Source organism: Apteryx mantelli, chromosome 30 (assembly GCF_036417845.1).
Source record: "Apteryx mantelli isolate bAptMan1 chromosome 30, bAptMan1.hap1, whole genome shotgun sequence".
NCBI classification, from domain to species: Eukaryota; Metazoa; Chordata; class Aves; order Apterygiformes; family Apterygidae; genus Apteryx; species Apteryx mantelli.
This window is the reverse complement of record NC_090007.1, coordinates 5,732,374-5,760,291: the sequence shown is the minus strand read 5'-3', so window position 1 is coordinate 5,760,291 and position 27,918 is coordinate 5,732,374. Positions and strand designations below refer to the sequence as shown.

The 27,918-nt window shown below is 48.2% G+C and overlaps 2 protein-coding genes and 2 long non-coding RNA genes across 4 annotated transcripts; 3 read left to right on the top strand and 1 right to left on the bottom strand.

Annotated features, from left to right (window-relative positions):
* The first annotated feature begins 663 nt into the window (after positions 1-663).
* PEAK3 (PEAK family member 3) lies at positions 664-3,551 on the top strand. Its single transcript, XM_067313092.1, has 3 exons — positions 664-730; positions 1,034-1,713; positions 2,547-3,551. Exons 1-3 carry the CDS (start codon positions 664-666, stop codon positions 3,549-3,551), a joined length of 1,752 nt encoding a protein of 583 aa, XP_067169193.1.
* Positions 3,552-8,744: 5,193 nt separating this feature from the next.
* On the bottom strand, positions 8,745-13,102 carry OAZ1 (ornithine decarboxylase antizyme 1). Its single transcript, XM_013948710.2, is given in 6 exon segments — positions 8,745-9,176; positions 9,311-9,396; positions 9,981-10,153; positions 10,277-10,363; positions 10,365-10,422; positions 12,908-13,102. Coding segments are annotated over 6 exon segments (651 nt in total). The 5' UTR covers positions 13,024-13,102; the 3' UTR covers positions 8,745-9,045.
* Positions 13,103-13,412: 310 nt separating this feature from the next.
* On the top strand, positions 13,413-17,202 carry LOC136994540 (uncharacterized). Its single transcript, XR_010886597.1, has 3 exons — positions 13,413-13,507; positions 14,803-15,009; positions 16,708-17,202. It is a non-coding gene; the product is annotated as an uncharacterized lncRNA (long non-coding RNA).
* A 319-nt stretch (positions 17,203-17,521) lies between these two features.
* LOC136994541 (uncharacterized) lies at positions 17,522-27,559 on the top strand. The gene is made up of 3 exons (XR_010886598.1): positions 17,522-18,145; positions 20,524-20,616; positions 27,055-27,559. It is a non-coding gene; the product is annotated as an uncharacterized lncRNA (long non-coding RNA).
* The last annotated feature ends 359 nt before the right edge of the window (positions 27,560-27,918 follow it).

Below are 27,918 nucleotides of genomic sequence, written 5' to 3'. Positions count from 1 at the left end.
CGGGGCAGGGGGAAGCGAAACCCCCCGCGGCGCTGAGCCCCAGCGGGGCCACGGACGGCTCCTTTCCAGCCTCTCCGGGCGCCTTTGGGTCCCTCCCCCCCCACCACCCCTTTCCGTCCCCGTGCACAGGCGTCCTGTCCCCCCGGCCCCGCATCGCCGGTGGGATTTTCCTCCACGCTTTTTCCTGCCACGCTTCTCCTGCTCCAGCACCACCTTCTCCTTGCAGCCACCGAGCAGGGGGGGATGCGAACGCCTACGTGCACACACACACGTGCACGCATGCGCAAGCCCACGCCGTTGAAGGGCGCCCCCGTCGCGCGGGAGCACCCCCGGAGCCCCCAGCCGCAGGGGCACCACCGTGGCTGAAGACCCCTGCGAGACCCCTGCGAGAAAGAAGTGTCACCAGCTGTGGCCAACCCCCCTTCCGAGGCCACCAACCCCCCCCCCCTCCTTCCTCCAAACCGTGGCAGCTGGGGCCACCCCGGCCAGCACTTCCCCTTTCTCTTCCCTCTTGCCCTGCGCCGGCACGGAGAGGAGCCGGAAAGCCCGGTGGGGGCTGAGCGCCGACTCTCGCCTCCGTGCAGGGACATCCCGCAAGGCCGGGGAAGAGCGTGCTCCCGTGCCGGCAGCCTGGACCAGGGCACCCCCGGACCGTCCACCCCCATGCCAGACCCCGAGGGGGGCCGTTCGCCCGGGTCGCCCAGCTCAGCCCTCATCTACAGCAACGTGGGTGAGTGCCGCCCCAGAAGTCCTGCCCTCCTCGCTCGGGCAGGCGAGGGGCCAGCTCGGCCAGGGAGGGGGGGGGACGAACCCTGGTCGTGTCCCCGACACCCTCCCGCGGTACCCGGCCAGCATCCCTTTGGGCTGGCTGAGAGCAGGGCTGGGGTTGGGCTTTGAACATCGCTTGGGGGCTGGAAATACACAGAGCGGGGGGCAAATAACTACATGCCGGCCCCCCCCGTGCCCCTCCATCTCCCACCTCTTTCTCCCCCGGGGAAGGCTGAGCCCTGCTGTGTCTGCTCCTCTTCCCCAGGAGAGGTGCGGGCCCACCTCGTCCCCACCAAGGCCAGTCGAAGGGAAGGAGCCGGGAGACCCCCCTCTCAGACCAGCAAGGACCCCCTGCCTCCCCCGTTGCCGAAAAAGCAGCTTCAACGAGCGGAGTCCCTCCCGGAGCAGGGCCTGGCCCGTCACTGTTGGGATGATAACCCGCCATGCGCCGGCAGCGTCCTCTACAGCATCCTGCCACCCCATCCGAGGCGCGAGGAGGGGGCTGCCATCTCCAGCCCACCACGGGATAGACCCTGCTGGGGACCCAAGAGGCCCCTGACCAAGTCCCAAAGCCTGGGGGCGCCCGTGGCCTGGAGCAGCCTGCAGAAAGGCAGCCTGGCCCCATCTCCCAGCCCGGCAGAGCTGACGTTCACAACCCCCGACGGGGAGCTCGGACGCCTCTTCCAGGCCCTGGAGAGCAGAGCCGAGGTGTGCGAGGTGGTGGTGGGGTGCCAGTGGGCATCTCTGGCCCGGCTCTCGGCCCACATCCAGGAGGGTCTCCTGGGGAAGGAGGACTGGCAGCAGCTGCTGGGAGCAGAGCTGGCGGGGAAGAAATGGGCAGATCTCAAGATCCTGGAGAAGGACCCGTGTTGTGAATCAGGGGATGCCTGGTACTTTCGAGTCAGCTTTGCCTTTGAGCAAGCCCAGCTGGTATTTGCAGCCAAGGTAAGCACGAAAATCAGGAAAAAGAGCCTGAAACGGTTCAGCTCGGTCCTGCCTCTGCCCTGTTCAGGGTTACTCACCATCAGGAGGGAGCCCACTCCCACAGCACACGGTGGGGGGGTTGTGGTGCTTCAGAAGAGTGTGAAATGAGAGTCAGCAGTGCTGGCTTTTCCACTGACTCACTGTTACAGCAGGCACTTCCCCTTCTAGCACCTATTTCTTCATTTCCTAACAAAGACCCTGCTAACACGTCCCAGAGGGGTGGGGGAGACAGCTCCCTGCGTCGTTTTGTAGCTAGCAACCTGTCCAGGGATGCTTCTACATGGAAATGGCCCAGAAGACACATCGAGAAGAGCATCACTGGGGAAAATGCCCTGGCGAGAGGCCTCGGTGGGTCAGTGGACATAAAGCAGAGGCTGGAGTGGAGCTGGCTCCCCTGGCAGTGCAGAATCAGACCTCACACAGCAGTTTTCCAGCCCTGTTGAGCTGGGTTGGGGTGGCCAACCTCCGTCTTCCCATCCCATTCCTTGCTCAAAACCATTCTGGGGCAGGGATGTGCTTCAGCAGGCATCAGTGGGCTGAAAGGGCGCAGGGAGAGAATTCAGTGCTGCTTCTCCTTTCCTCATCACTTCCCCTCCCAGTAGGTGCCAAAGGATGCAATGGTACTGCTGTCTCCCAGCAGCCTGTCCCGGTCTCCCATAACCTATGCAGACCCTGTCCCAGCCAGTCCTGGTGGCTCTGAGCTGAGATGGTGGCCTGAACTAGGACAAGGCTTTGGCTGACCCCTTGGTTTTGTCCTCATGCAGCTGGCCATACCCTGTCTCTTCACCTAACAGGTCCTCAAGTCCCGCTCCTGCAGCCTGTCCGTGCAGACCTCCATTGGGGTGCACTGCAGCATCCAACGAGTGATCAGCCACTTCACTGACTCCCTCCCTCAGGAGCTTGCACTCCCAAGAAACCCCAGGAAGCATAATCAGTCCCAATCCAGAGAAGAGGACACAGCCCTCCTTGGTTCCCCTCCTGTCCTGCAGGTTCTCATTTCTCCTGAGGTTCCCTACCAGACCTTGGCAGACTTTGTGAAGGAATCTCACGATGTGCACAGGACCAGCCCTGGTCACTACGAACGCCTGGCTTGCCTCCTCCTTCTGCAGGTGTGCACAGGGCTGGAGCACCTCAAGAGGCAGAACGTTGGTCAGGGAGACATCTGCCCAGAGAACTTGCTGTTAGTGCAGTGCCCATGTCCTCCCCTGAGGAAGCAAGACAAAGAGACACCCCTGGGGCTCTCCCTTCCAAGGCTACTTATCAGCAACTTCTTTAAGGCTAAAGAAAAGAGAAGACCTTGTTCTACAACCCAAGAGCAAGACTGGACCAAAGGGTTTTCTGCACCTCTCTCTCCAGTGGCAGATGAGCTGAATATAGGCATGCTGATCTATACGCTCTTGCATGTGGACATCTCCTTGGAAAATGCCTTGGGCCTCAGAAGTAATAGGCTTCCTGAAATCCCATCCCTGTCTATCTATTCCATAGGACTTAAGCGTTTGGCAACGTTGCTTCTTCACAGAGATCCCTGCAAGAGGGTCTCTGTCGAACAGGCAAAGAGCATCCTGCAGGTCCTGCTCTGGGGGCCTCGCCAGGAGCTCTTTGCCAGGAGCAAGAAGACACTTGTCTTGCTCCGGAGCTGGATGGATGTCAAGAGGGCCCTGCTACTGCTAAAGTTTGCAGAGAAGATGGCTGGGGCTGGAGGGAACCCTAGCCTCGAGGAGTGGCTGTGCTGCCAGTACTTTAAAGAGGTCACTGAACACACAATCTACCAAGTGACCCAGGCTCTCTACACTCCCTGAAGCCTGGAGGGTTTATGCATTGAACTCTTGGAGTCTTTCATCCCCTTCATCCTCTTGTTCTTCTGAAGAAGAGATGGAGTCATTGGAGTCAGAAGGCCAGGCAGTCCCCTGAACACTGAGGATGAAGATGTGTGCTTGGGAGATCCCGCTGGGGGTTACCTAAAGACAAGCTAAAGCTCAGCCTGCCCAAGAGACCTCCTGAAAGCCAAGAGCCCATGGAAAATGGGTGACCTGGCCAAATCCACCAGCCTCCTTCTCCCGCAAGGAACCAAAGCTAGTCCTGGTGGCTTGGTTGGGAAAACTCTGTTCTTAAAGCTCTGCACTGAGATGCTGCTTCTTCTGTAGCTCATTAATACAATCCTAAGTAAGCTGGGACCAGTCTCCTACCCTGTGTTACCTTGGCAAGGAGCTCCCACAATGCAGGACATATTTTTGCACCTTCAGATAATTTTCATTTGATGCTATGAATCCAGTTCATCGGAGCATCTCAAGAGAGATGCCTTGATGGAAGCCACAGGGTCAAGTGCCAATTAAGGGGCTGATTATCCTAAGCAGAGTTTACAGGGCTTCGTCTCTAGACAAAAAAAAATCCTAGTCCTTCAGATCCCTCCTCCTGCTCCACTTGCGATGATGCTTTGTTTTAAACAACACAACGGCAAACATTACAGTTCACCTTAAGGCACCTCTATCGAAGGAGAAATACAACACATTGTATATCCTCGCTCTTTAGAAAGAGTTTGTGGCACAGTCACAAATATAAATGACATTTCCAAGAGGGAAATACAGCAGCCACAAAGCTTCAATAAAACTCACATCTGAGACTCTTAAATACTGGTCCTTTATGTGCTTCTTTTACAGCATTACACACCCTCGTAATGTACCCAGGGAGAAATACAAAGCCGAGCTTCACTGCTCTGCGGTGATTAGTTAGAGTAGTGTTGATCGCATATAGTAAACAGTCCAGGTCAGTTTATGGCTGCTGCACACAGAGGAATCGGCCTGGAGCATTGGTCTCTGGATGGGCCCAAGGCAGGTCCATTGCATTTACTGTTATATATATATAAGATACACTCACAGGTAAGTCTCCTAATCTCTTTTGGGGGTATGTCAGGAATGAGACACTGCAAATCCAGCAGTTGGGTGTCCTGTGTCTCTCTGTCTGCACAGCAATCTCCATGGTGCAATCCATGCTATAAAATTTTAGAGAGTCCTCAAGCTACCCAGGCAGTAGGACAACCTAATGCTGGAAGGCATAAAGCCCAGGATCTTGCACAATCTCTCCAAAGGTCTGGCTATAACACCCAGGGCTGGAAGAGCAGGGTTAGCATGTCAGGGACCCTGAGGCTTGTTTTGGAACCGGCACATCACTCCCCACAGCCCCGGCCTTTGCAGCACGTATTTCCCTTGGTATAGAGACCTTCAGCCAGCTTTGCAGCCTGTGACGCAACACTTTGAACCAAGCTCACTGGAGTTTTTCTGGGAAGTTCTTTTTGCCTGCAGGCAAGATGCTTCCACACTGACTCACTCAGTGACTCAGCTGAGTGCAGCTTGCAGTAAATTCATTTTCTGTATAAAAAGACCTCTAATGCGATCCACACACCTGTCTCAGGGCCCTCAAGGGGGCATATCTCCAGGAAAGGTCACATGAGTTGCAGTTGCTCAGCACCATGCAGAATCTACACCTTCATCGCCGCTTGGATGCTGGCTGATTAGCCCAATTTCCGCAGTTGCCTTTGCAGAGGGAGGAGCGCTGTGCAAGGCCCTGCTCGGGCAATTTATACGCAGCGATTATTAATCCACTCTGAGCTACCACCTGAGAGCAGCAAGCAGTTGTGGGCTATGCATGCAGTGAAATGGACCCTCCGGGTGTCCCCTGCCACTACCGCTGGGTCAGTCCCTCCATCCCTATGGATGTAGGCAATGACAGGCCAGGCAGTCATTAGAGCCAAGGGCATGGCTGGATCTGGGAGGATTCCTCTTAGAAGTCCTTGAACTTGAAATGCTGGCAAACTGGGATGTGACCCCAAAAGATGAAACCACAGAGATGAGCTCTCCCAGCTGCCCCAACCAGTGGGCTTCTGCCTCCTGCCCTCTCTGTTAAGTGCGCTGCTCTTCCCAGGGGAAGCACTGCTTTCTGCTAGCCTGGCACGGCAGAAATATGCTCCTAGATCCATCAGCTCCTTGTGACCATTGCCTCATAGGCCTTAAGGCAGGCTCTGTCTCTCTGCCTTCAGCACGGGAAGACAGCAGCCTCATTATTTGGGTTACAGCAGGGCCAAAGACCCAGCTGAGATCACAGCCCCTTTGTACGAGGCTCTGCAGGCGCACAGCAGGGGACTGTTCCTGCCCTGAGCAGCTTCCAAACTAAAGCTAAAACGGCCATCGAAGGGAGGTGAGATGGGGCTTGCCCAGGTCACCTTCTGGAGCAGAGATGGAAACGGACTGGACGACTCACACCTGCAGTGTCTCTGGAGATCAGGGCTCTCAGCAGAGCCCACCTTGGTGAGCACCATGCTCAGTACTGCCTGCCATGCCGCTAAGCTTATGCAACACTGCAGTTTTACAGGAACAGACCCCCTTGGAAAAACAAACCAACTCCGAACCCCAGGTAACGAAAGGCTGGCCCTGAGGGCAGAGGCTCAGACCAGTCACGTTTGCAGCACTGGAGAAAGTCGATTTGTTTCTGATCTATCAGCATGAATTCCCTGGCTGAGTTTCAAAGAAGAAGAGGGACAAATAAGCACAGGGAGTATGTGCGTGCAGGCACAGTCCCCAACCACAGAAATCCTGACATCCTGACCCCTAAGCAGGTGCCCCAAAACAGTGTTCAGAGATTAGGCCCTGTACGGGCTTTTGGATCTAAAAGGTTCAGAAAAGACTGTCTGGGTTTGAAGTGTGCAGCACAGATTTTTGCAGCCTTGCCCACGCCACTTCTCTTGTAGTATCTTGCATGGCTACAAGATGGCAGTAAAACACCTGGCACTGGCAGCAGCTCCACCAACACAGCTTGTTGGAGCATCTGATCCTGGAGAAGCAAGGAAAAAACCTGCTTCTGCTGGGGCCAAGATGCAGGCTGGCACCCGCAGGCCTCTTCCAGCCCCAGCATGTCCTGGAGCCAGGCCAGCCAGACCCTGTGCCACTTCTGAGAACCGCCACCTGCATCTCTATTTCTGGTTTTCATCTGACCATCACTGTTAGGCGATCACCTCACACTCAACTATGTTTACTTCACCTCTCCTGCAAGACAGGTCCTATAATCTCCACCTGCCAGATAGGATACAGAGCACCCAAAGAGACAGAGAAATTTTATAGGGGACTGTGGCCTCCAAGGCAGGATAACTTGTGTTTCCATACTCACCCCTGCAGAAAGCAACCACCACAGATGCAGTGTTGCTGCAACAGCAGAATCGGAGAAAAATACCATTTCTCTAGAGAAACAGTTTATGAACTTCAGGCCTGCTGTAGCAGGTTTAGCAAAAGCAAGAACACCCATTCCACACTCACGCCCACCTCCTCTTTGCTGGCCTTTTGTACACCAAGAACTGCAAGTTCACTGCTTAAAAAAAAAAGGGGGGGGGCACAGGAAGAGCATGATTATAAAGCCACAACATTTTGGCAAAAGGCCTGCTTTTATTAACTGAATCACACCATAGCCAAGGGCCTTAGTCCTAGCTCAGGCTACTGTTGTGCTGTACACAGGGACCCAAGGAACAGAGCACTGCCCTAGCTGGGGAGGGGAGATTGGCAAGGCTTGACTTGTTAGCAAAAGGCTCAGATAAATATCTGAAGCCCTTTAAAAAGATCAAGAACATACACCTTTTGCTGTGTTGCTAATTTAACATGTCCCCTGGGAGGTAGCACCCTCTGCTAGTGTAGCAGTAAGGGCAGTTACCATTAATGGAGGTTTGCTGCTTCTTTAGGAATGGATTTTAAGGGATTAGGGTTTAAGCATATTCTATGCCATTCCAGCATTGTTCAATCAAGAACAGCTGCCTTAGCAGCCTAAGGATCACCCCAAAAAGCATTCCCAAGGGACTCATTTATATGGAGTTGCAAGCCGGACATGGGTTCCCAAAGCCAAGCTCTGGGTGGATGTCAAGCCACTGAAAGTAGTACAAACTTGGAGGATCATGTGCTCATATTTATGCTCTCAGTCTGACGGTGGGTTTCAAACCTGATGAAATAGCCTTAGACCCAGCACAAATTCAGCTGCAGAACTCACTGCTACAAGCTTTTATAGAGGCAAACTTAAGAGGCTCAAAAGGTGCTAGACAGGCCTTCAAAGCTGCAAGAGTATGAAGAAAAGCTTTCAAATATGCTGCTTTGAGCATGGGTCTTCAACAAACCAGGAAGAATCTGAGACCTACCTGTTAAACCAGCATTGCAAGGCCCTTCCCCTGAAAGCAAGCTGACAGCCAACATAGAAAACAGCACTGGACTAAACAGATCTCAGGTCTGGACCAACACACTAGCACTCCCACACAAGTTTCAGTAACATCAGCAACTCGCAAGTACCATCTTCCCATTTGTATCGGTATTGCAAATATTAACTCAGGGTGCCTGTGCAACCCAATCATTGGATGTTCCTGCCCCTTCCAGCTCAAAGCAGTTCTCCCCATGACATACCTTCAGTTCCAGAGGCTGCCTAGCCTAGCCAATACTGCTTAGCTAACACAAGTGTCAGAGGTCTTCATCAATACAGAGCCCATGAGCTTGTCATTGAGTCTTGTCACAAAATTCAGCACACTAACATAGTACTTCACTGCTACAAGTGACTTCAGATACCAGAACTGCTTATTTGATCCTTAGGTACCACAACCTCAAGACACACATATCAGCTGTACTTCTGAGCATCTCATTTGTGATTCCTTTTACCTGACACATGCCCTGAAGTATTCTATAAAACATTCATGACAGGGGAGGTTCATTCATACACCAGGGATCCAGCTTCAACTCCATCTGTCCCTTATTAGCAGTGGAAATGGATAACATGCTAATTATTTCATTAAGAGTAGGTTTTTAGCAGGAGTGCTAGATTACTTCAGTCTTGACAGATCACCACCACAAGTTCTAGTCAAGCAATGAGTGACCCAAGCAAGCCTTTCCATACCTAGAATTTTAATTTACATGGTTGGGGCAATTTCATAGCCAAATCTCTTTAGAATGCAAGTCTTAAACATCTTAAACCAGCAATAAAAAGTAAAATATAAATTTTTATTTAGAATTAAAGCAAATACTTCAGTATCACAAACACAATATTAAACTTCAAGAAATATACTGCTAATTTGGAGGGAGCATTTATTTGCACAACCACAACATGCGCACAAATCCAGAAAAAGATGTGGAGTCTGAAATTTTCAACATCTCACCACCAGAGCAGTCGGTCACAACATTTCGTACAAACAGTTATATATACTGTAATAGATGTTGACAAAATTTCTACAGAATCATCTTTATAGACAACAAGAAAGCTCTAAGAGGCAAACATTGCAATCTATTCTTCTTCTGATGAGTCTCTCTCAAACGTGTAGGCCATGAAGCAAGCATCTGGTCTCTTGGGGACAAGGGGATGCCCTGGTCTCACAATCTCAAAGCCCAAAAAGCTGAAAGTACGGAGCAATGCAGCTAGAAGAAAACAGAAAATACACATTTCAACCACTTGATACCATGCAACAGTTTAATAGAGCATCCAGCAAAACCAGCTTCAAATGTTGCATCAATAAGCCTAGAGCCAATGGTGCTAAGGAGGTAACACCTACCTCTATCATCTCTGTTTTTGTGGAAACAAATGAAGACATGATCAACTCGAAGCTGTTCCTCAGCAAACTCGAGAAGAACTGCAAAACTAGAAGACAAGTGAAAGACATACTCAGTGAACATGAACAAGTATTTGTCCTCCAGACATACCTAGCAAAGCCTCATAAGCATATCTGCAAATGCGTTCATAGAAGTAACAGGTTGAGGTTGCAGATTCACACCAACGAGAAACATCCCTGAGCCCTAGGTATAACTTGGTGGGAAGAAATCCAAGTCTTCATCACAAAGCAAGCTTGCTGCAACTGAACAGAGTATTTCAGTGACATCAGCTCCAATCAAGCTGCTATTCTAAATAAAAGCTCAAAAGACAGACTGGTATTCTCACTAAATAAAAAGTAGCCATTCTTAATACCTGGGAACACAGCTTGAAGCAGACTTTTTGTTGGTCCTAACTGGCAAAATAGGTAGATGAAGCCCTCAAAATAGGATCACTTAGTGACAGCTTCTTACAAGTCAGCTTCAAGCACTATATTTAGACTTAAACTTTCAGAACAAAGGAAAGACTTATCAGTTGTATCTTGTGGCAGTCAACACCACAGCATTATTCCTCTGCACTGAGGAACCTTCAAGAGGGAGGCAAATAAAACTGCAGTTGCATTTTGTTCTACCTACCTGTCTTTGCTCCCTTCAGGCAGAGCACCACTGGGAATTTCTATATAGAGGTTGTTGTTGTTCAGCACTGCTCTCCAACTAATGTGTTTGGCATCTGTAAGCCTTGACTGGACATTCAGAATTCTTGTCCTGTTATTAGATGTTAGTTCTTCTGTTACATTCAGCCGATTATCCTGTAGTAGTAAGATGTGCAAAGTTACTTCCGATTCATTATAAGAAAAGATAACTCCCATTAATAGGATTGAGACAAGAAAAGTATTCAAGTTCACCATAGCGAACTACTTAACATTACTCACCGAATAAAATAAATTAGCTGAAAGATTGTGATCCCTCTGACTATTCCCTCGCCCACCTGGGATCTTCAGGGGTGGGTGAGGGACATCAGGAGCACCACCGAGGCCCCGGACCCAGGTTACTACAGCAATTGAAGGGAACCCTGGAACTAGAAAAGAATTGCAGTTACAGAAGTGAACAAGTAGTTGTGTTAAGCCCTGTGAATTTTGTATTTAAAGCAGTGATTAGGAAGGCAAGTTTTTAAAAAAAATAACCCTCAGGCCAATGGAACTCCTCCCACTTCAACCTAGACAAGTTGACAAGACAAAGGAATTTCCAGGCCAAGCACAGGAACACCATCTAAAGCCCAGACCCACAAGCCTCAGAAAACACTACTATTGATAGTATTTTGAGTGAATTTGGACATGAGAATATTTTCAATTTGAAGTTTACTTCTAGATTGAGGCAGCAGTCTACTTGATCCGATCAAGAGATCAACTGGTTTGCTATCATACATGCAACATACCATTTTCTTCTCCTCCCCCACTTTGACCTTGTAATAATTACAAAGAATATACCTGCCCAGCAAGCTAGGTATCATTCCTCCTCCTGATATACAGCCATAATTACAGTAGATCTTTGCATCAGCACTCTTGGCTTGAGGTCAGAAAATTACATGAAAGTCAGAGATGTCAATCTACCTCAAATGCTTTCACTATGCAAAGCTCAGACAAGCAAGCTTGCCAATTTTAAGTCATTTGAGACTACATCAGAATATTTGAAAACCTACTTGAATCTTCCTACCGAGTTACCTCCAGAGCAATTTCACACTGCTCTGCCAAGTTCAGTACTTAACCTTAAGAATGCTATTCTTGTAAGATATGAAACATTCCTTGTGCACATGCTAAGTTTCATCCCATCTGTAAGCCTGCTTAACCGAATAAGCCTTCTGCTGTACTAAGAGCAAACGCTACACTGACTGGCCCCTCCCTCTGCACCATCTTTCACCCTGCAGGCTTACTCTTTAGTTGCGTCATCTCAGCAGATGCAGCAATCGAGGCCCTTAGGGAAATTTTCACAATCGTCCTGTCTGTGAGCGCCAGCAGCCATTTGCAAATCAGAATAAACATGTACAAAATAATCCACCATTTTGCACGGTTCATTTGAGTTTAATTTTTTTTAATTAGTCATAAATCTGATGAACAACCCATATTAAAAAGCACCTGAATGGCCCCACAGACCATCTACCCTATGCTGAAAAGAATCAGTAAGGGCAGTAATTGCAAAGTTGTATTGATCCAAACAGAAAATTAGAATTTGCTTTATTTCTGTTAAGTGAACCTTCGATCCATTATTTTTAGGCTCTTTGCAAGAGAGCCAGTTTCCTTTAATACTAGCATTAAAAACTTATTTTATCCATGATTGGCTGTAAATCAATGTATTCCTGACTGCTCTTATAAATAAATCTGCATTTAAGCACCCTGCTCAGAACTCTTCAATAGCAATTGTTATAAGGGAGTGTAGTAACCCTTTATATTCTATGATTTCACCTTTCACCCAGTGAAAGCAGGTATGATTAATATTGTCTAGGCTCTGAGATGGGGAATATATTTCAAGTTTGTGTGCTCTCACTCCTCTTAGGAAAAAAAGGAGAATCTTTTTTCAAAGAGTAATCAAGTATGAAAATAGGTTTCCAAAGCATTCAAGGAGAACTAGTTTTATAATTCACATACCAGGTCTGATCATCACTTTCTTTTCTTTATACAGAGCAGATTGGTGTCCTAAGCTTCACTCTACACGGCTCACCCTGATATTCAGATATTTTTTTCCCAGCATCTGTTGGGATTGCTTAATTCTGGTTGAATTTTAAACTAACAGCTCTCTTAACACTCTCACATTCTACTTTAGACTCAGTATCCTCGATTAGATTTCAAGAATATCTATTATTACATAAGGTGATCACGGCTTTCAACCCTTCGCCAGCCTTGTTTAATTGTGTGTTTTCTCCCACAGTAGGCACAAGGCAACTCAGGCCCTGGCTTTTGTCTCGAGTCACCTTTGAGCCCATTAGCTTCTCAGGGAGAGGTACTTCTGAGGAGCCGCTTCACGTTAGGGGCTGGGCGTGTGTTTTTCAAGGCTTCCTGCCGTGGTTTATGATACCTCGAGGTTACAGGGACAAGTCCCCCTTCGGGCACACGGCAGCTAACGTGGCACACGGCACGAAGCGCCCGGGGGGGGGGGGGGGGCCTGAGGCGACTGCGGGGGCGCTTCCCCGGGGGGTGGGGGGAGGAGAGTCCAGTCATGCAGGCCCCGAGCTCCCCCCCCGGCACGGCGGGGAGTCACACCGGAATCAAGACGGGAGGTGGGGAGACTGAAAAAACTTGTTTTCTTTTTTTTTCCCCCTCCCTTCCCCTTCGCGGGGGAGGCGAGCCGCAAGGCGCTGCGGCGGCGCCCGGCGCGGCCGCGGGGGAGGCAGCGCGGGCTGCCCCTCCCCCACTCGCCACGGAGCACCCCTCCCCTCCCCCACCCCCGCGACGGGGGCGGCAACCGGCGCCGGAGGGAGGAGGGGGAGCGGCAGGGCAGGCCCGGAGGGGAAGGGAGGAGGTCGCGGGTGCCCAGCGGTGCAACGGCTGAGGGAGGCCGCGGCCCCTCACCTGCTCTGTCCGGTACTGAGGCTCAGCACAGCGGGCATGACGGTGCTTTTATTCCCCTCTTTCTCTCTGGCGAAGCAGTGACTGTTGAGTATCCGCTGCAGGGAGGATTTCACCATCCGGCCGCTCTGGTCCGAACCCCGAAACCCTCCGCCGCCCCCCACCGGCCGCTCTCCAGGCACTGCTACACAAAATGGCACCGTGTACGCAATGGGTCCTTATATACCCTCCACGCCACGCCCCCCTCGCCATGGCAACGCCCCGCAGAGCGGGCCACGCCCCCGAACAGGAAAGAACTTCTCTGCGGTAAACAGCCCAACTGTCCTTTAGAGAGGCTCGCTCCGCATTGGCTGAGGGGAGAGCGGAGGCGGAACACAGTTCTCTTTTCCTATTGGTTGACAGCATGAGTGAAGGGTTAACATTGGTTAGAAACGCGACATGCCGGGACGGGGGGAGGGAGAAGGGGCTTTGATTGGCTGCGCCTGCTGCGGGTGGGCTGAGGCTGGCCTGGTTCGGCCGGGAGGTTTCAGCGCGGCGCCGCAGCCTTCACTCCACTCAGAGGCGCCGGTTCGAGCCCGGCGTCTGCGCCCCCGCCTCGCTGAGGTAAACGGCGGGGAGGGGGAGGGGCCAGCGCCGGCCTCGCGCATGCGCCGGGAGGGGGGAGGGGCGGCCCGGCTTTGCCTGCTGCCTCACGGCGCGGCGGCGTAAACCGGAGCCGGGGGGCGGCTGGGGAAGGCGGGGCGGGGGCCCGTCGTTGGGGAGCGTCTCGGTTTTGCGCCCCCCCCCCCCCCCCAGGGCAGCTCGGTAGCCTGTCAGGAGGGCGGCGGCGGTGACCGGAGGCCCTGCCGCGGAAAACGTTTATCAGCTTAATACTCAGAGAAACGTTAAATAAAAATGGTCCCGAGAAGACTAGGCTGAAATGGTGACTTGTTTTTGGTGTGTCCGTTTTTCCGTCGTCACTGTGCACCCGGCTGGAATTTCAACACCTTAAAGCTTTCAATTCCCCCCGACTTGTGTTTTATATGGGCCACGGTGCTGTGTGGTAATTTATAGTTACAGCTGAGGTAGTGGGGAGTGGGTTGCTGGTAATGTCTTAAAAAAACCCAAAACTTTTTGTGCTGTACCTGAATGAGGAAGCAAACAAATGCTGGCAGAAGTTAATCTGCCTCCCCACCCCCTTAACAAACAGTCCAAAACACTTCCCTGATAATGTAACGCTATGCTTTTACGAGCATTTTGGAAATGCAAGGCCTCAAGACAGACTTGGGCCTTTGTGCAGCCTCATGGCAAGAGCAAGGTCTGGAGGAGATGTGGACTGGACAACCCGGACAACCCCGTTCTCTTTTGGACAATACTGGCATAAACATAGACTCATTCTTTTGGGGAGGGTCTTCAAACGTTCATCTTAAAAGCAGCAGTCAAATGTGTGCAAAAAGTAAATGCATTGTATTTCCCATGCCAGGAGATCTTTGACTTAGACGGTTCTGTACATTTAAGTGTATAACATATTAGGTGACATCAGCCCTCTTCTGAAAACCAAGCCAGAAGCTGAACAGGGCAGATCCTAAAGTGTGTATCTTATTATCCAGCATAGAAAGAAAGCTCAAAATGAAGGTTTACCTGATGCTGAATCAAGTTTGTGATCAGGTGTGCCTTGTAAAGTAAGTGCCCTAAAAGTAAGTGGGAAAAGGTGGATATAGAGCCAAAGAAAAACTGAAGGTATGTTTTACTCAAAATCATGGCTTTCTAAAAAATGGAGATGGCCATTCTTTTTTTATTTAATCAAATCTAGCTATGACAAACCTATTTATTACCTTCAGTTATGGTAGCTGTATTTGGGCATCTTTTGTTTTTACATTGTTGCTTATTTTTATTTGCTTTAAAATGTTCCCATCCAGGAACTCTGAGCACATGAATATTCCATTGATTGGTTCCACTTTGCACAAGAATAAGGGTCTAAATCCCCACCCACCTTCTGTGTCCTGAAACTACACTGACTATGATGGAACAAAGTGTATTGCCAAAAGAAAACATTGTCTGTTCTCCTGCAGCTTAGATGACAAGCCTAGCCTGGCCAGCAGCCAGTTACTTGTCTGGGAGTCATGGTAAGTAAGAGGTGCAAGGGAAAAATCCTTTTCCTGCTGCAGGTATCTGCACTTAACTCCCAGAACACAAAATAACTGAGACATTAGTACTTGCTTTCACCCCATTCTTGAGACTTGGCTACTGATTTATGGAGGTGAAGCAGTTTAATGTGTCATCCAGAGACCAATCTGAACCAATAGCACAGCTGCAACTCAGGAATATTCAGGCCCAACGAAGCACATCAGAGAAGATTTGGCAATTCTGTATTGTATGTTGCTTTAGAAAGGTTTTTCTGGTGGGGTGGGGGTTGAATGGATTCAGTGATGGAAGGACTGCCTTAAAATTGTGTTTTAGGTTTCATTATTTCTAATAATGGTATTTATTATTTATGTGGTAATCTGCTTGTAATTCTTTATAATGGCACTGTGTCAGAGGGCATCGTCTTTGCAGCTGCCTCCCTCTTTACTATGACAACTGAAATAGCATTCATCTTTGGATCCCTGTCATCTCAGTGGGCCATCAGACCATTTTGCAGATGAGTGACCTGGACAGTGCTGTGTTGTTACGTAGCCTGAAAAGGGCCCAATCAACCTGTTTTGTTTTCCTGCATTAAATACTGCGTGGGATTAGTTCCAGCTGCAATTTTGTTTAGATAGCCTGACTTTTCCAGTTTAGCGGTGACAATGATTCATAAATCCTCACAGAGAGGACTCTGACTCACAACTTCAAGATTAACAGCTGAGGCAGTTTGAGATGTTGCCATCTCCAGCTGTGTATTACCAATGTTTTGCCATGATTACCATACCCATAGCAGAGTAAGCAGAAGTAATTGTGTGTCTGCATCTCAGTTGCTCCAGCTGCGTTTGTAGTTTGGCATCTTAGTCCAAACCCATCCCAGTCCCTGGTGTTATCTAATGATGTTAGAGTGAACAGCTGAGGTGTGGACATCCATTCCTACCTGCCCACTTCTGCTGTGACACGATAACTTTAAAGACAGAGCAAGATGGACAACTGCAAATAGAGAATCTTGTTCATTGAAATCCTGAGGCTCTGGGTCATCCCAAGTCCCCACGAATATACAAAGACCCCCTTGTTCCACTGGCTCCCCATGACCAGAGCCTTCCCATCCCCAAGATACCTGTTTCAAAGGACCAGTGTAGTCCCCAAAGCAGGGGATATACAAAGGAGTCAGGGGCAGTAAGTTTATATTAATTCCCTCCTGAACTCTTTCAGAGGTGAGCATGCACTGAGTCCAGTTCTCTGTTCTTACACAAACACATAGCAGCAACTAGGCTGTATAAAATTACCTGGGAAAATATCCTGTCCAATCTGGGTTATTAAATAACCAGACCTGCTAATGGGGAAAGTAAAGAGAAGCAACGAAATGGAACTCCACAATAGGAATCTATGTTTAAGTTGAGGAAAGCCAGAGTTTTATTTTCTAGAACATTTTCCTTTTTTTTAACCTTGTTTCAGCATGCTTTTCATTCTCTTTCAACAAGGGAGATCCTGAACATTAGTCAGAATCCCCAGTTAAGGATTCTTTGTCAAGCTTTTATAATTTTACTTGCTGAAAGCTCTTAGATTGGAAGAAGAGTCTGTGGCAGCAAAGGAATATGTAAAATCAAGTTCAAGACTGGTAGCTGATGTTAACAGATGTTAGAGCAAGAGGTGGACAGGATAAGTAACTGAATGTCGTCTTCGTTGTCTGTTTTCAGGTTTGCAAGTGTTTGTGATCAGACGACAAGAAAGTAATGCTTAAAAAGATTTGCTGGACCTGAAACACTCATAAGACTTGACCGTTCTGAAGCCCTGCACATTGATATCATAGTTCCATTGCTGCTTTTATTTAGAAAAGGAAAGATCAGCAGTTCTGGTGTTTAGCTAATTAAAAGTTAACTAAATAGCAGGGCTGCAAACATTAGTGCATCTGGGTTTTTTTCCACCACCAAGAAGGAGCTTTTTGAGAGTGGTCTGCTGCAGGCTTCACTGACTGTTTCCACGTTCTAGAGGAGTAACAAAGCTGCAGTGAAGATGAATGGACAAAATTGGTATTTGACGTGTAGCAGAAAACCTAGTATATTTTCTGCTTAGCTGCATCATGCTGTCAGAGCTCCTCTTGAAAATAGGGAAATAGGGGATGTTTATGACATTGAGCAGCATCATGGGAATTAATCTGCCTCTGATTCGCCAAATAGGGAAGTTGAGCAGAAAGGAAAGTATAAACTGCCTTTTAAAGTGTGTGCAGTCCTTGCATAGCATTGCACACTTAGTAATTCCAAAAAAAAGGTTAAAAACTTTTTAATAAATTAAGTCATTAAGACTTTAAATCAAGTGGTTCTGGTTGCCATTCCTCTCTCTTTCCATTCCAGGAGGGCTCCATTTGTTCTTACAGTTTTAAGAGTTATACAGAGATGTAGCTAAGCACCAAAACAGAATAGAATATGACACAGAGATGTCCATCATAACATGTTTTCACAGAAATCATTGTATGTGATGACTTCTCCACCCTGTAATTTAGTGGGTTTTAGTCCCAGGCTACTATAAATGTTTATCTGGGTCAGCTCCAAGTGGGAAAGAAGTAAGGCAAAATCTTACGAAGTCTTTATCAAAACACTGGTCAGTGTTATATCTAAAATTTATAAGAGCTGTAGTTTGTCAGTCTTATAAGGCAGGACCTTTAAATCCATCCATCTCCTTCTTTGGAACTTCTCATTCATTGCCTTACAGGTAATAGTTAACTCTCAGCTAATTTTAAGTACTCCCCCAGTAAAATGCTATTTGGTGTGTTGGAATCTATTCTGATCTTTGTGGGACGTGTAATTAGAACACTTTTTCTACCTGGAAAACTCTCCTCATTTTCACTGACTTCCCTCTGAGAATGATTTGATTTGAAGGTCAGGTTTTTTGCAGACCCACTTGTGCTAGAAGGAAATTCTACATGCCACTGCAAAGCAAAACTGGCATTCTCAGATGTTTACCAGCACAGGGAAGAATTTATTTTCCAAGATCTTTGTGAGATACTGAACTAGAAAGCGGCTGCTCGTACCCCAGGCCAACAAATGTCTGTACTTCTCACCAAAGAAACTTTGGATCTCTGCTTTCTCACTTAAAAACAGCTGGTATGAAGAGGACTGTATATTGAATGCAGATGAGGTAACAGATGCTTAATATGCTTTAAAAATCTTGTTATCTGTTTTAGGGGTGTAACCCAGCGTGGTGGTGACCACCTAATAAGTTCTGAGTTGTCGTCTGTAAGTTTGCAGGATCAAACTTATTAGGCAGTCTTTTCAGTTGCTGTATAAAAATAATGCGGGGGTGAGGGGAGCAGTCTGAAGCGATAACAGGAAATAGATTCAGCTAGATAGTGAGCAAGCAAGCTTTACAGAGCCCCAAGATACTACCGTGTTCCTTAACCTTTCTGGGGAAAGAAGTGTGCCAGAGCACTTCTGCAGTTTGCAGTTGTGACTTTGTAATTTAAGAATAACGTTCCACAAACTTTATTTTTGTGTTGATTTTTTTCCCCCCCCTCCCAGGTGTTGCTGCCCATTATAAACAAATGCTCGTGAAGAATTTGGAGGTAGTTGCAAATCAATACAGTGCAAGACATTGCAACATCCTCTCCTCCACGATACGTTGCCTGGTTTATTCGCTTTGGGCCAGGTCTCGTTCACAGTGTTTTCCCTCCACGTCCCCCGTCTCCCCCCACTCCCCCTTCCCCAATTTAATGCAGAGTGATTAAGATCAGATCCTTGCAAAGTGTGCAGTCCCGTAGAGGGGAGTTTAACTCAGGATGAGATCAAATGCCTTAGCTGCTTTGAGCACGGGGGAGAGCAGTGGGGTGCACAGCACCTCGCAGAGCCAGGTCCTGAGAAAACAAGCCCCCGTTTGATCATATGGAATTAGCATTTTGGGTGTGCGGTGGCTTTGTGGAATTCTTTCACGAACATTTTCTTTCTCGGCTGACCCTTTTGCCTAGCCGCTTGCTGGAGCCTTTGTGCGGTGGATTTATTCGTTTATTTTTTGCTTAGCTTCCCTTTTCTTTAACGGAACGGTTCAGCACAATCTGATGTTTCTTTACAGGATGGGCCACTTTCACACCCTCTCTTTTATGAGGGGGGGAGGCCACACTGGATAGGGTCAGTTGTTTTCATTTAATTCCTGTTGTGCTTGGATCAGTCAACTTTAGGGACAACCTTAGGAAGTGCACGGTACAGCTCGGCTTTTGTAACTCGTAATTTCGTTTGGAAACGTTATCAAAACAAACAGATGCCAGCAGGATGAGCGTCAAGACCTGTGCGGAGTCTGCTCTCTCAGAAACAAGTTCAGAGTCAGTTTTGCCTGCCTAAACATTTCGCCCAGCAGCTCATTAAAATGGATATATTCAAAGGAGAATTCCTTCCCCCCCCCCCGATTAGATCATTCCTTCGATAAGAGTATTAACGAGCATATTTTCCCATAAATAAAATGAACAGGCCTCCAGGGCAGGGAAGGTTATTTAGCCTGTAATAAGTTACATGCCACATGGGTCCTTTCGAGAGTTGCTAGTAAGGGAATCGGTTTGCTGTAGCTGGGGACAAGCCCTAGGAAGGCCTCTGACCAGCAGAACTGGCCCGGGGGGGTGTGTGGGGGGGGGATTTCTTCCAGCTGTATGACTGTGCTGCCTGCTGCTTTATTTTGGGTATAACCCCAGATGTGGTGGAAGGGATGACGGAGAGAAGTGGATTCAGCGCTCAGCGAGCTCGCAAGCGACGCCGACCCCCGTAGCAATCTCTTTTGCCTACCTGTGCTTCGTGCAGCCTTGTGCTTTTGCTGTCCGTGTTTGAACCACTGTTTACTCGCTGCTCTAGGTGCGGAGATGGTCCGCAGTCCCTCAGAGTGCGAGCGGAGCTGGGATCAGCCATCAGGCTGGCTTGGCGGGCTGCTTGGCAGCCTTGCTGTGTTTATGTTTTTTAAAAAATGCTCTTGAATTTCAGGCTGGTGAAAGGTGACAGCTTGACAGCTCTGGTCAGCCGTTGCCCGCCCAGCAGGTACAGCAATGGAAACGCAAGCTTTCCCTGCGGCATATTCCCCTCCAGCCGGCTCGCTCGCTGCACCTCTTGTCCAGGGAAACCCCTCTGAGGAGCCGGTAAGGAGCAGCCCCCCAGCCTCTCCCCACCCATCGCTCTGGAAGCCGCAGAAGGAAAACCAAAGACAACTGGTGCTGTCATGGTGTTCATAAGGAACTGACTACAAACTGCCATCAAATAAGTCACCAAGCTGTCAAAAGACATGATTTTTAATCGCTATCGATTTAGGTTTCAGAGTGCGGAGGCTTTAAAATGAAGGCAGCTCTATTCCATTACCAGAATTTTCCAGTTTTCTTAAAGGTTTTTATTTATGAAGCTGCTCTAGATACAAATTAACCTACATTGCTTCCTGTTTGTTATTAACTTCTAGGAGAAGCTGAGAATTGAAGGGGTTCATTACTTACCCTGATTGAAAGGTTCAACTCGGTGCAAAGCACTGAAAGGCTGTTTTCTAATGTTTTACAGCAGTGCTCCGGAGAAAATCACATTGGCTGTCCCCATGTTTCCTAAGTAACCGGGCCCTAGGGGAGCCGTTTATTCCTGAGTGTCCCGCTGCGTGTAAGTACAGCAATCTCACAAAGATATGCTAACTCGACCCACAGGGGCTTCCGGTTGCAGAGACGGGGTAGTCTAAGAGTTAAATCTCCTGACTGTGAGGCAGTGCTTTTGACTTCTCCTGCCACTCATTTCTGGCGACTTTGGGGAAGGTTATGGAAATTAACTGTCTTTTTATCTCTGCAAAAGTACGCTGCCGTGTGGAGCCGAGTGCATGTTTGTAACTTAAGACCAACAGATTTCCTAAGGTGCTGAAAGATAAAGAGCTGACGTAAGGAAGGCAAGAAAGCTAGAAAATACCATTCTGGATCAGACCAATGAGCTATTTAGTTTGTTTTCTTGCTTACAGTGACTTTTACCAAGTAGTTCAGAGGAAGGTCTGAAAACCTAGTGCTTCAGAAGTCTGCCTAAAGAAAGGGAACAGTTGTGGTTACAGAAAATAAGCTGTCTGGACAGTGATTTGAAAATTAGTCCTCGAATATGTTTGGGGGGTATTTTAACTGCTGAAGCTATTATTTTTGTTCCTATGGATGTCTGATTCCCATATGAGGGTTTGTCTCAGTCCTTTCTTACGTCAGTGAGTTTCACAGGCTAATTCTGGGTTGTTTAGCGTGTATGGGCTTTTAAATTGCATGCAGATTGCAGTTCAACTCATCAACTATAAGCTGTCCCTTGCCTTTCTGGTACTCTCCCTGGACTTTGTCATAAACCACATGTATTTCTTAGCTCACAGTTCCTTATTGCCCTTGATGTTTCCATGCAATATTTGTTTCACTTTGGACACAGACATGTCCTCGATTTCTGACTGCCAGCCGTCAAACAGCACCGGTAGCCAAATATCATACTGCCCAATTGTGCAGTCTCAGCCCGTCTTCAGACTCACTGAGCTCATTTGGGAGGAAAATGTAATCAGCTCTTCTTTAAGGAGTGGGATGTGACAGGAAGCAATGAGCGTCAGCAGGTCAGTCCTTAACAGCTGCCAGAACAATGTACGCAGTGCGACTGCTCCATCGTTCTGCTAAATCGAGGCATGGACTTAATGGGCTAGAGTATGTACATTAAAACTCGTCCCTGTAGAGATCGGAGCATCCCTTGGGAGGCTGGAACTTACTGTGCTTGTGTTACTATGGATGGGGAAAACGAGAGACAAAGAGTAGAAAGGACTAACCTCAGCGGCAAAGCTGAGATCGGAGCTGAAGAGTTTTTACACCTCTGCTCATTTCAGGCTGCCTCCTCTAACCTCAAATTCTACAGAAAATGGACTGAGGGTTTTTTTGGGTCACTTTAAAAAGTCTACTTACCTCAAAGCACCTTTGAAATAGGCAAAAATGTTCCCTTGACATAGAACTAAATCATCTGTCCTTATCCTGCCTCACTTCTTGTTGATAATCCTCTTCTTGTCTTTAAAAATGTTTGTGGGGGACTATTCTTTTGCAATGGTGGTCATATTTAATTCTCTTTTATATTATACTGGGCATTTCTTTCAATGGTTTCCTAATGTCTAGCTGTTTAGTATTCTGTTAGGTTTACGTAATGTGGTTTTAAGATTTTTCTGTGGGTTCAGAAATATGCTTGCTTGGTTGTAACTAGATGCTTTTTTCCCATGAAATGTTATGGAGATAGCCATGAAACATCAATTCACACTAAACTATTTTTTTATTTTAATATTCTCATGGTAGTGCAAATTGACATTATCGTTATCTTGGGTCTCTGAACAGCTCTAACTGCCATTGCTGTTGTTTGTATCTTTGCCAAACAACACCAATGTGATGGCAATAAAACTCTGGTCATTTGTATTGCTACTTTTGAGAACCCTCTCGGTGTCCCTGAAACTTTTAACTCTCTGAATTTTTACTAAAAGAAGCTTTACATTGCAAAGATCCGATCCAAGTTTGAAGCAGCAAATCTTCTAGCATTGAGTTTGATCAGCTAGTGCCTACCCGGAAAGCCAAAAACGTTAACATCTGGGGCAGTAGATTCTTTCAAGAGCCTTGCATGCAAAGCAGTGTGAATAAGCTGCCATGTAAAGGTTTAATTCTGTATAAGGCTTGATTTGAGCCTTTATCATTCTAATTCAGACTATAATACCACATGTTTTCATGAGTTATTCCTGACAGAAGTGTATCTAAGCTGTTCTTCAAATCTTCCAGTGACAGGGAAGCCAAAATTTCCCTAGATGGTCTCTTCCAGTGCTTTTCTGTCCTTATTACTAGAAAGTATTCAGGCTTTTTCCTCTTAAAGTCATTTCTGCTATTCAGCTTTCTGTTACCATGCTTCAGGAAGACAGTTTTTCTTCACTCTTTTGTTACTGTATTCATGCAGGACACATTCAAAATGTTTTTCCCAAGCCAAAATATTTCTCACAGCAGTTCTGATGAGACCTTTTTTCCATGACCTCCAGGTATAACAGCCATGACACATTTGTTTGGAGGAAACTGAAAGATTAGGAAAAACAAGCTGTTCTTAATTTTTGTTGAAAATAAGCTATTGTTGTAGCTCTCCAAGTTCCTTGCTCATTATAGCATTTTGAAAAGTTGACAGTCTCAAGGCACACGCAATCCAAGAGAAGTCAGCCTTATATAGCTGCTTTGATTGATTTTTCATCTGGGAGGATTTCAAGAGTTCTTGGCAAAGCTTTATGGGGACATTGAGCACTGGGACCCCCTTCCCCCCCCATGCTGCAAGGTTTAGCTTCCCAGTTTCAGAGACCTGAGTATGGGATATCTTTAGTGATGGAAGCACAGGGCTAGAAGACAGTCCTGCTGTCATCCCACATAGTCCTAGGATACCGTTCATAAAGGTATAATGCTCCACCTTCAAAGCATTTGGATTTTTGCCTCCACCATGTCCTCTGGAAGGCCGTTCCACCACCTGAGTGCTCTAAGAGTTATGAAGCTCCTTTTTTAATCCCAGTTATGCTTATGTGTAGCTGATTTTTACCCAACTGGTCTCATGCCAGTGTTATCCATATGCTTAATTAAGTGTCTAAGCCCTCTCATGAGTGCTTTTATACATAGCAGTCATACTCATTTGGGCCTTTGTTAGGCTAAGCAAACCAAGATTGCCTTCTGTAATAGCTTCATTTTTCCTTGTTGTTATGCTTATTGTCAAGGAACTATCTTAGCCATCTTAAATTTCTGCTGCGCAATTTCTATATGTAAAGAATCTATCCATGACCACGTTAAGTGCCATCATCTCTTAGGTGGAACCCAACTGTTTATAAATGCATTCGCTGAATGTTGAAATAAGGTAAAAAAGCACACATATCCGAGTAAAACAGGGAGAGAAAAGCTTGGCATGTGCACCTGGGGGGTTATAATTTGACAAGGAGGTTAGGGCTAATGCTCGTTATGCTTACCAAAAGGGCTGTTGGAGCCTCAACATTGGATCCTGTGATTCACTGGGTCTCTGCTTTGATGTTTTGCCGAAAGCCTTCTCCAGTGGTCTGGCAGAAGGATGCAAACCAGCGCTGGTCTGAACCACTCGCGCAGTAGTATCTAGGTGGAAGGAGGTTGGCAAAACCTTACTCTGCACCACAAAAATGTTACTTAGAGATCTCCCACCAGTCTGGGCCTGAGTCTGTTTAGCTCCTATATGCTGATCTTTGATAAAGAACTACAAGAATTTTTTTTTTGCTGGAAACTAGTTGCTTCTCATCTTTCTTTGCGCTCAGAGCTAAATGTAGTCTTAACATGGTTTCCCCAAGACCAGTGGTATCGCCCCTTCAGCCCTACATGCTCCCAGTGTGTAGTAGGTTTCCCAGGATGGTGTGTTTAGTAAGCATCACTTGGGGAAGAGCAAGAACGAGGCGCTGAAAGGGGCTCAGAAACGATGCTGTGATTTTATTCATAAGAGCAAAGAACTTGCCAATCCAAAGCTTGCTCCCTACTGTCCTACAAGTCCTGGAAATGGACATATAAAAGCAATTTTACTTGGACAAGGCCATAGCTCTTGTTCTGGGTAGAACTGTGCTATAAAAAGCAGCTGTGCTTTTCATATCCTTGTGTAGGCTTGACCCCCGGGCAGGGGGACTTCCAAGGTGTTGAAACAAGTTCTCCTTCCTCCTTGTAACTGGGACTGCTGCTGCTCAGAGCTGGGGAACTCTGCCGGGGAAGTGGACGGTAACAGAAATATGTTCCCCGAAGCGAAAGGAGTTGGGGGCAGGAAGGGAATTAAGGACAAAGATGAAAAGGTTCATGGCGAGGCCTTGCCTGATTCAGGGATCACCCCGCTGTGCTTCAGGACTAGGGCTGCACTCCCCCATCTCTCAGACCTGCAGCAGCTAGCAGCTGCACTGCTTTCCCCAGCCACGTATTGTCCCCTTTGGGCTGCGCTGTCGTGGAGACTGTGAGGAGCTTACGCAGCGCCAAGGATGCCTAAACCACTCTGCTCCGGTCTGCCTAAAGCCTCTCAGCCCCAGTGTGGCACCAGCATCTGGTAAGAGCACGGACACGTGCTCTCGTCTTCTCGCAGGGGGCAATCACCCTGCGGGCTGGTGTTTGCACAGAGCCATGTGGCTTCCAGTGGTGCCACACTGGGAACGCGAGCGGTACTTCCCCCTGAGCCCACACGTTTGGTTTTCTGTGCCAAGCCTGCCCCATCCCCTCTCCCCCCGCCAACCAGCCCACATACCTGGGCATTTTTGACTCTGCGCCAGGTCTGCGCTGTGGCTAAGTAACGATGACTCAGATGTTGCTTTCTGACATCCCCTACGTGCAGAGCTAAAGGAGCTGGAGCGAGTCCCACGTCATGACATTAGTATCTCTCCCCTACTCCTCCTCCCCGTCACCCTGCACCTCGACTCCTCAGCACCGGAGGGTGGAGCAAGACTAAACTGGTCTCTGCATGCGTATCGCCTTTGTCTGTTGTGGATGAACATAAAGCGCTGGAGGGAAGCATTTTAACGACGAAAAACCATGCAGGGCTCAATTGTTCCCTGCATCCGTGGAAAATTACTCCTGCTCACTCTTCCCTTTGCTTGAGCAGCAGCAAAACATGCTTGTAGGGGAGGGAGAAGAGGAGGGAGGTGTATGTACGTGTGGGGCCAGGCCTGTTTCTTTTTGTTCCTGCCTCTGAAGGATTTATTCGGAAAGATTCTCGCCTTTGTGTCATTTGGAAAACACGCAACAGGAAAGTGTTTTGGGGCCAGCCAGTTAAGTGTCACTAGGAAAAGAATAGAAAGAAACGGGGCCCCGACATCCCAGCAATGCAATGCCATCCCCCATCCTTCCCTCCCTTTCCCATCTGACACAAGTGAAAACAGATGGGAGAGGTGGCCGCAGCGGAGACGCGGCAGAGGGTGCTGGTCCCAGTGCTGACGTGGGTTACCAACCCCGCTTGTTCCTGCTGGCCCTGGGGCACTCGCCAGGAATGGGCTCCCCCGCTGCGTGGGGCGATTGGTGGTCAGGTAAATGGACAGGGCAGGGAAACAGGTCAAAAATTCTGACACAGAACTTTTCAGTGACCCTGGGCATCTCTCTGGACCTCCGCCACGCTTGTGGAAGAGAGAAACCATCTGCGTACCGTGCAGATATGTTCTCAGGTGTCATTCATGCAAAGTGCTTAGAAGAGAGAAGGTGACAACATGAGTGGCATCTTATTTAACGAAAACCACCCAACCCTCCAAAATTAGTATTTTATGAATACATTGAATTTCAAGTTGTAAATTCTTCCCCATCTTCCCACAGTAGGTGTTTGAGGACTAGCAGTGCTGGCATCTTTGCTCACATATAAGCAGATCAGTTCCTGCTTCTCTGGTGCACCTTGTGTGCACACCCGCACACCCACGCACGCGCTCGAGTCCCCAGCTGGCCGCACGTAGCTCAGGGGAAGCTTTCTGCTGTTTGCTCCTAGCAGTTGGACATGGGATGCAGATCACCATCCCGTGAACCTGGCCTGGGTCTGTCCCCACTCCCTCCACGGCTGCCTTTGTTCGGGGCTGATTGAGCGCGCTGTTCCTGCCTGCTCCCCTTGGGTTTGTTTTTTCCGTGGTGCTTCATTATGCTTTTTCTCACCACTCTGCTTTTTCACACCCTGCCTTTTTTTTCCTGAGCTGCTTGCTTGTTTGCGCTCCTGCTTTCTTGATCTTCTTTTCCTTCTCTCTTTTGTATTTCCCCCCTCCCTCCACTCCCAGCTCTGTCCAGCTTTCCTCCTCATCTCTTGCTCTCACTGTGTTTTCTTTCTGGTCTTAACAACAATGTTCCTAAGTATAAGAAGAGAAAGACTCCAGCGATATGTTTCTGCAAGGCTTTCATTCCTCGGCTGCATTCGTTAGGGGTACAGGCTGATCAGACTGATGTTGTTTATTCTCTGTACGAATCATGCCTTCCCCTGCTGGTTACCTCTCCACTTCCTTCCCCGGGTGGATCCCCAGCACTGCACTCTCCCTCCAGCCCAGCCAGCTGTATTCAGTTATCTTTTTGCCTTTCTGTCTCCAAGCAGAAAACATTTCTGCTCCGCACCGACTCGCCCATTGGCTGCCGTCACCGCCGGAGGAAGCTGCGTGCAGGAGCAGCGGCGTTGCTAAGAGCTGAGCCCCGCACTCTGCTCTGCAGTGATGGAGGTGGGAAGGCGCAGGGGAGAAATCTCCCGGGAGCTGGCTCCGTTCTGAGCCGGGATCTGCCCCCGAACGCCAGGGAATAAGGGAGCAGATGTTGCAGGTTGGCTGAGCGATCGCTGCTGTAGCCAGCCACAAGTGTTTAGAAGCCAAGGAGGAAGAGGAAGTGGCAGCGGTATCGAAGCTGTGTTGTGAAAAGGATTAAGCTAAACTAACGGAAATCGTAGGCTGGGTGTCAAAGATGATTTCTGGCTGTGTGATGTGGTAAGCTGTGGGTCATATCTCGAGAGGAGGAATAGAAAAAAAACATTGTTTGGATGCTGAAAGCTGAACTGAGTAAAGCTGTAGAGAATAATGTAGAGTAGTTGGGGGTGGTGGATTTAAGATTAAACCTTGCAACAAAAATGCAGCTACAATAATAAACTCATCTAGGTTCTCCTCCAACCTGTCTTAATGAATTCATTTACCTTTCTGTGCTGTGGGGAGTGCAGCAAATATTCTCCCTATTTTACAGAAAGGGAAACGGAAGCACTGAGAGGCAGGGGAACAGTCCTGGGGTCAGTGCTCGCAGAGGTACGGGAGCAGTGCTTGGGCTCCAGAGCTGTGTGCGGCTCTGCCTCGTGCACTCGAGCGTGATTTTCTCCAGTCTGCATGCTTCCGACCCATCCTGTTGCAGGAATGCAACAGGCTGCCCTGACAGGCTGATCTCCTCCTGCCAGCAGTGTGAGCTGGTGCTTATCTTCAAATTT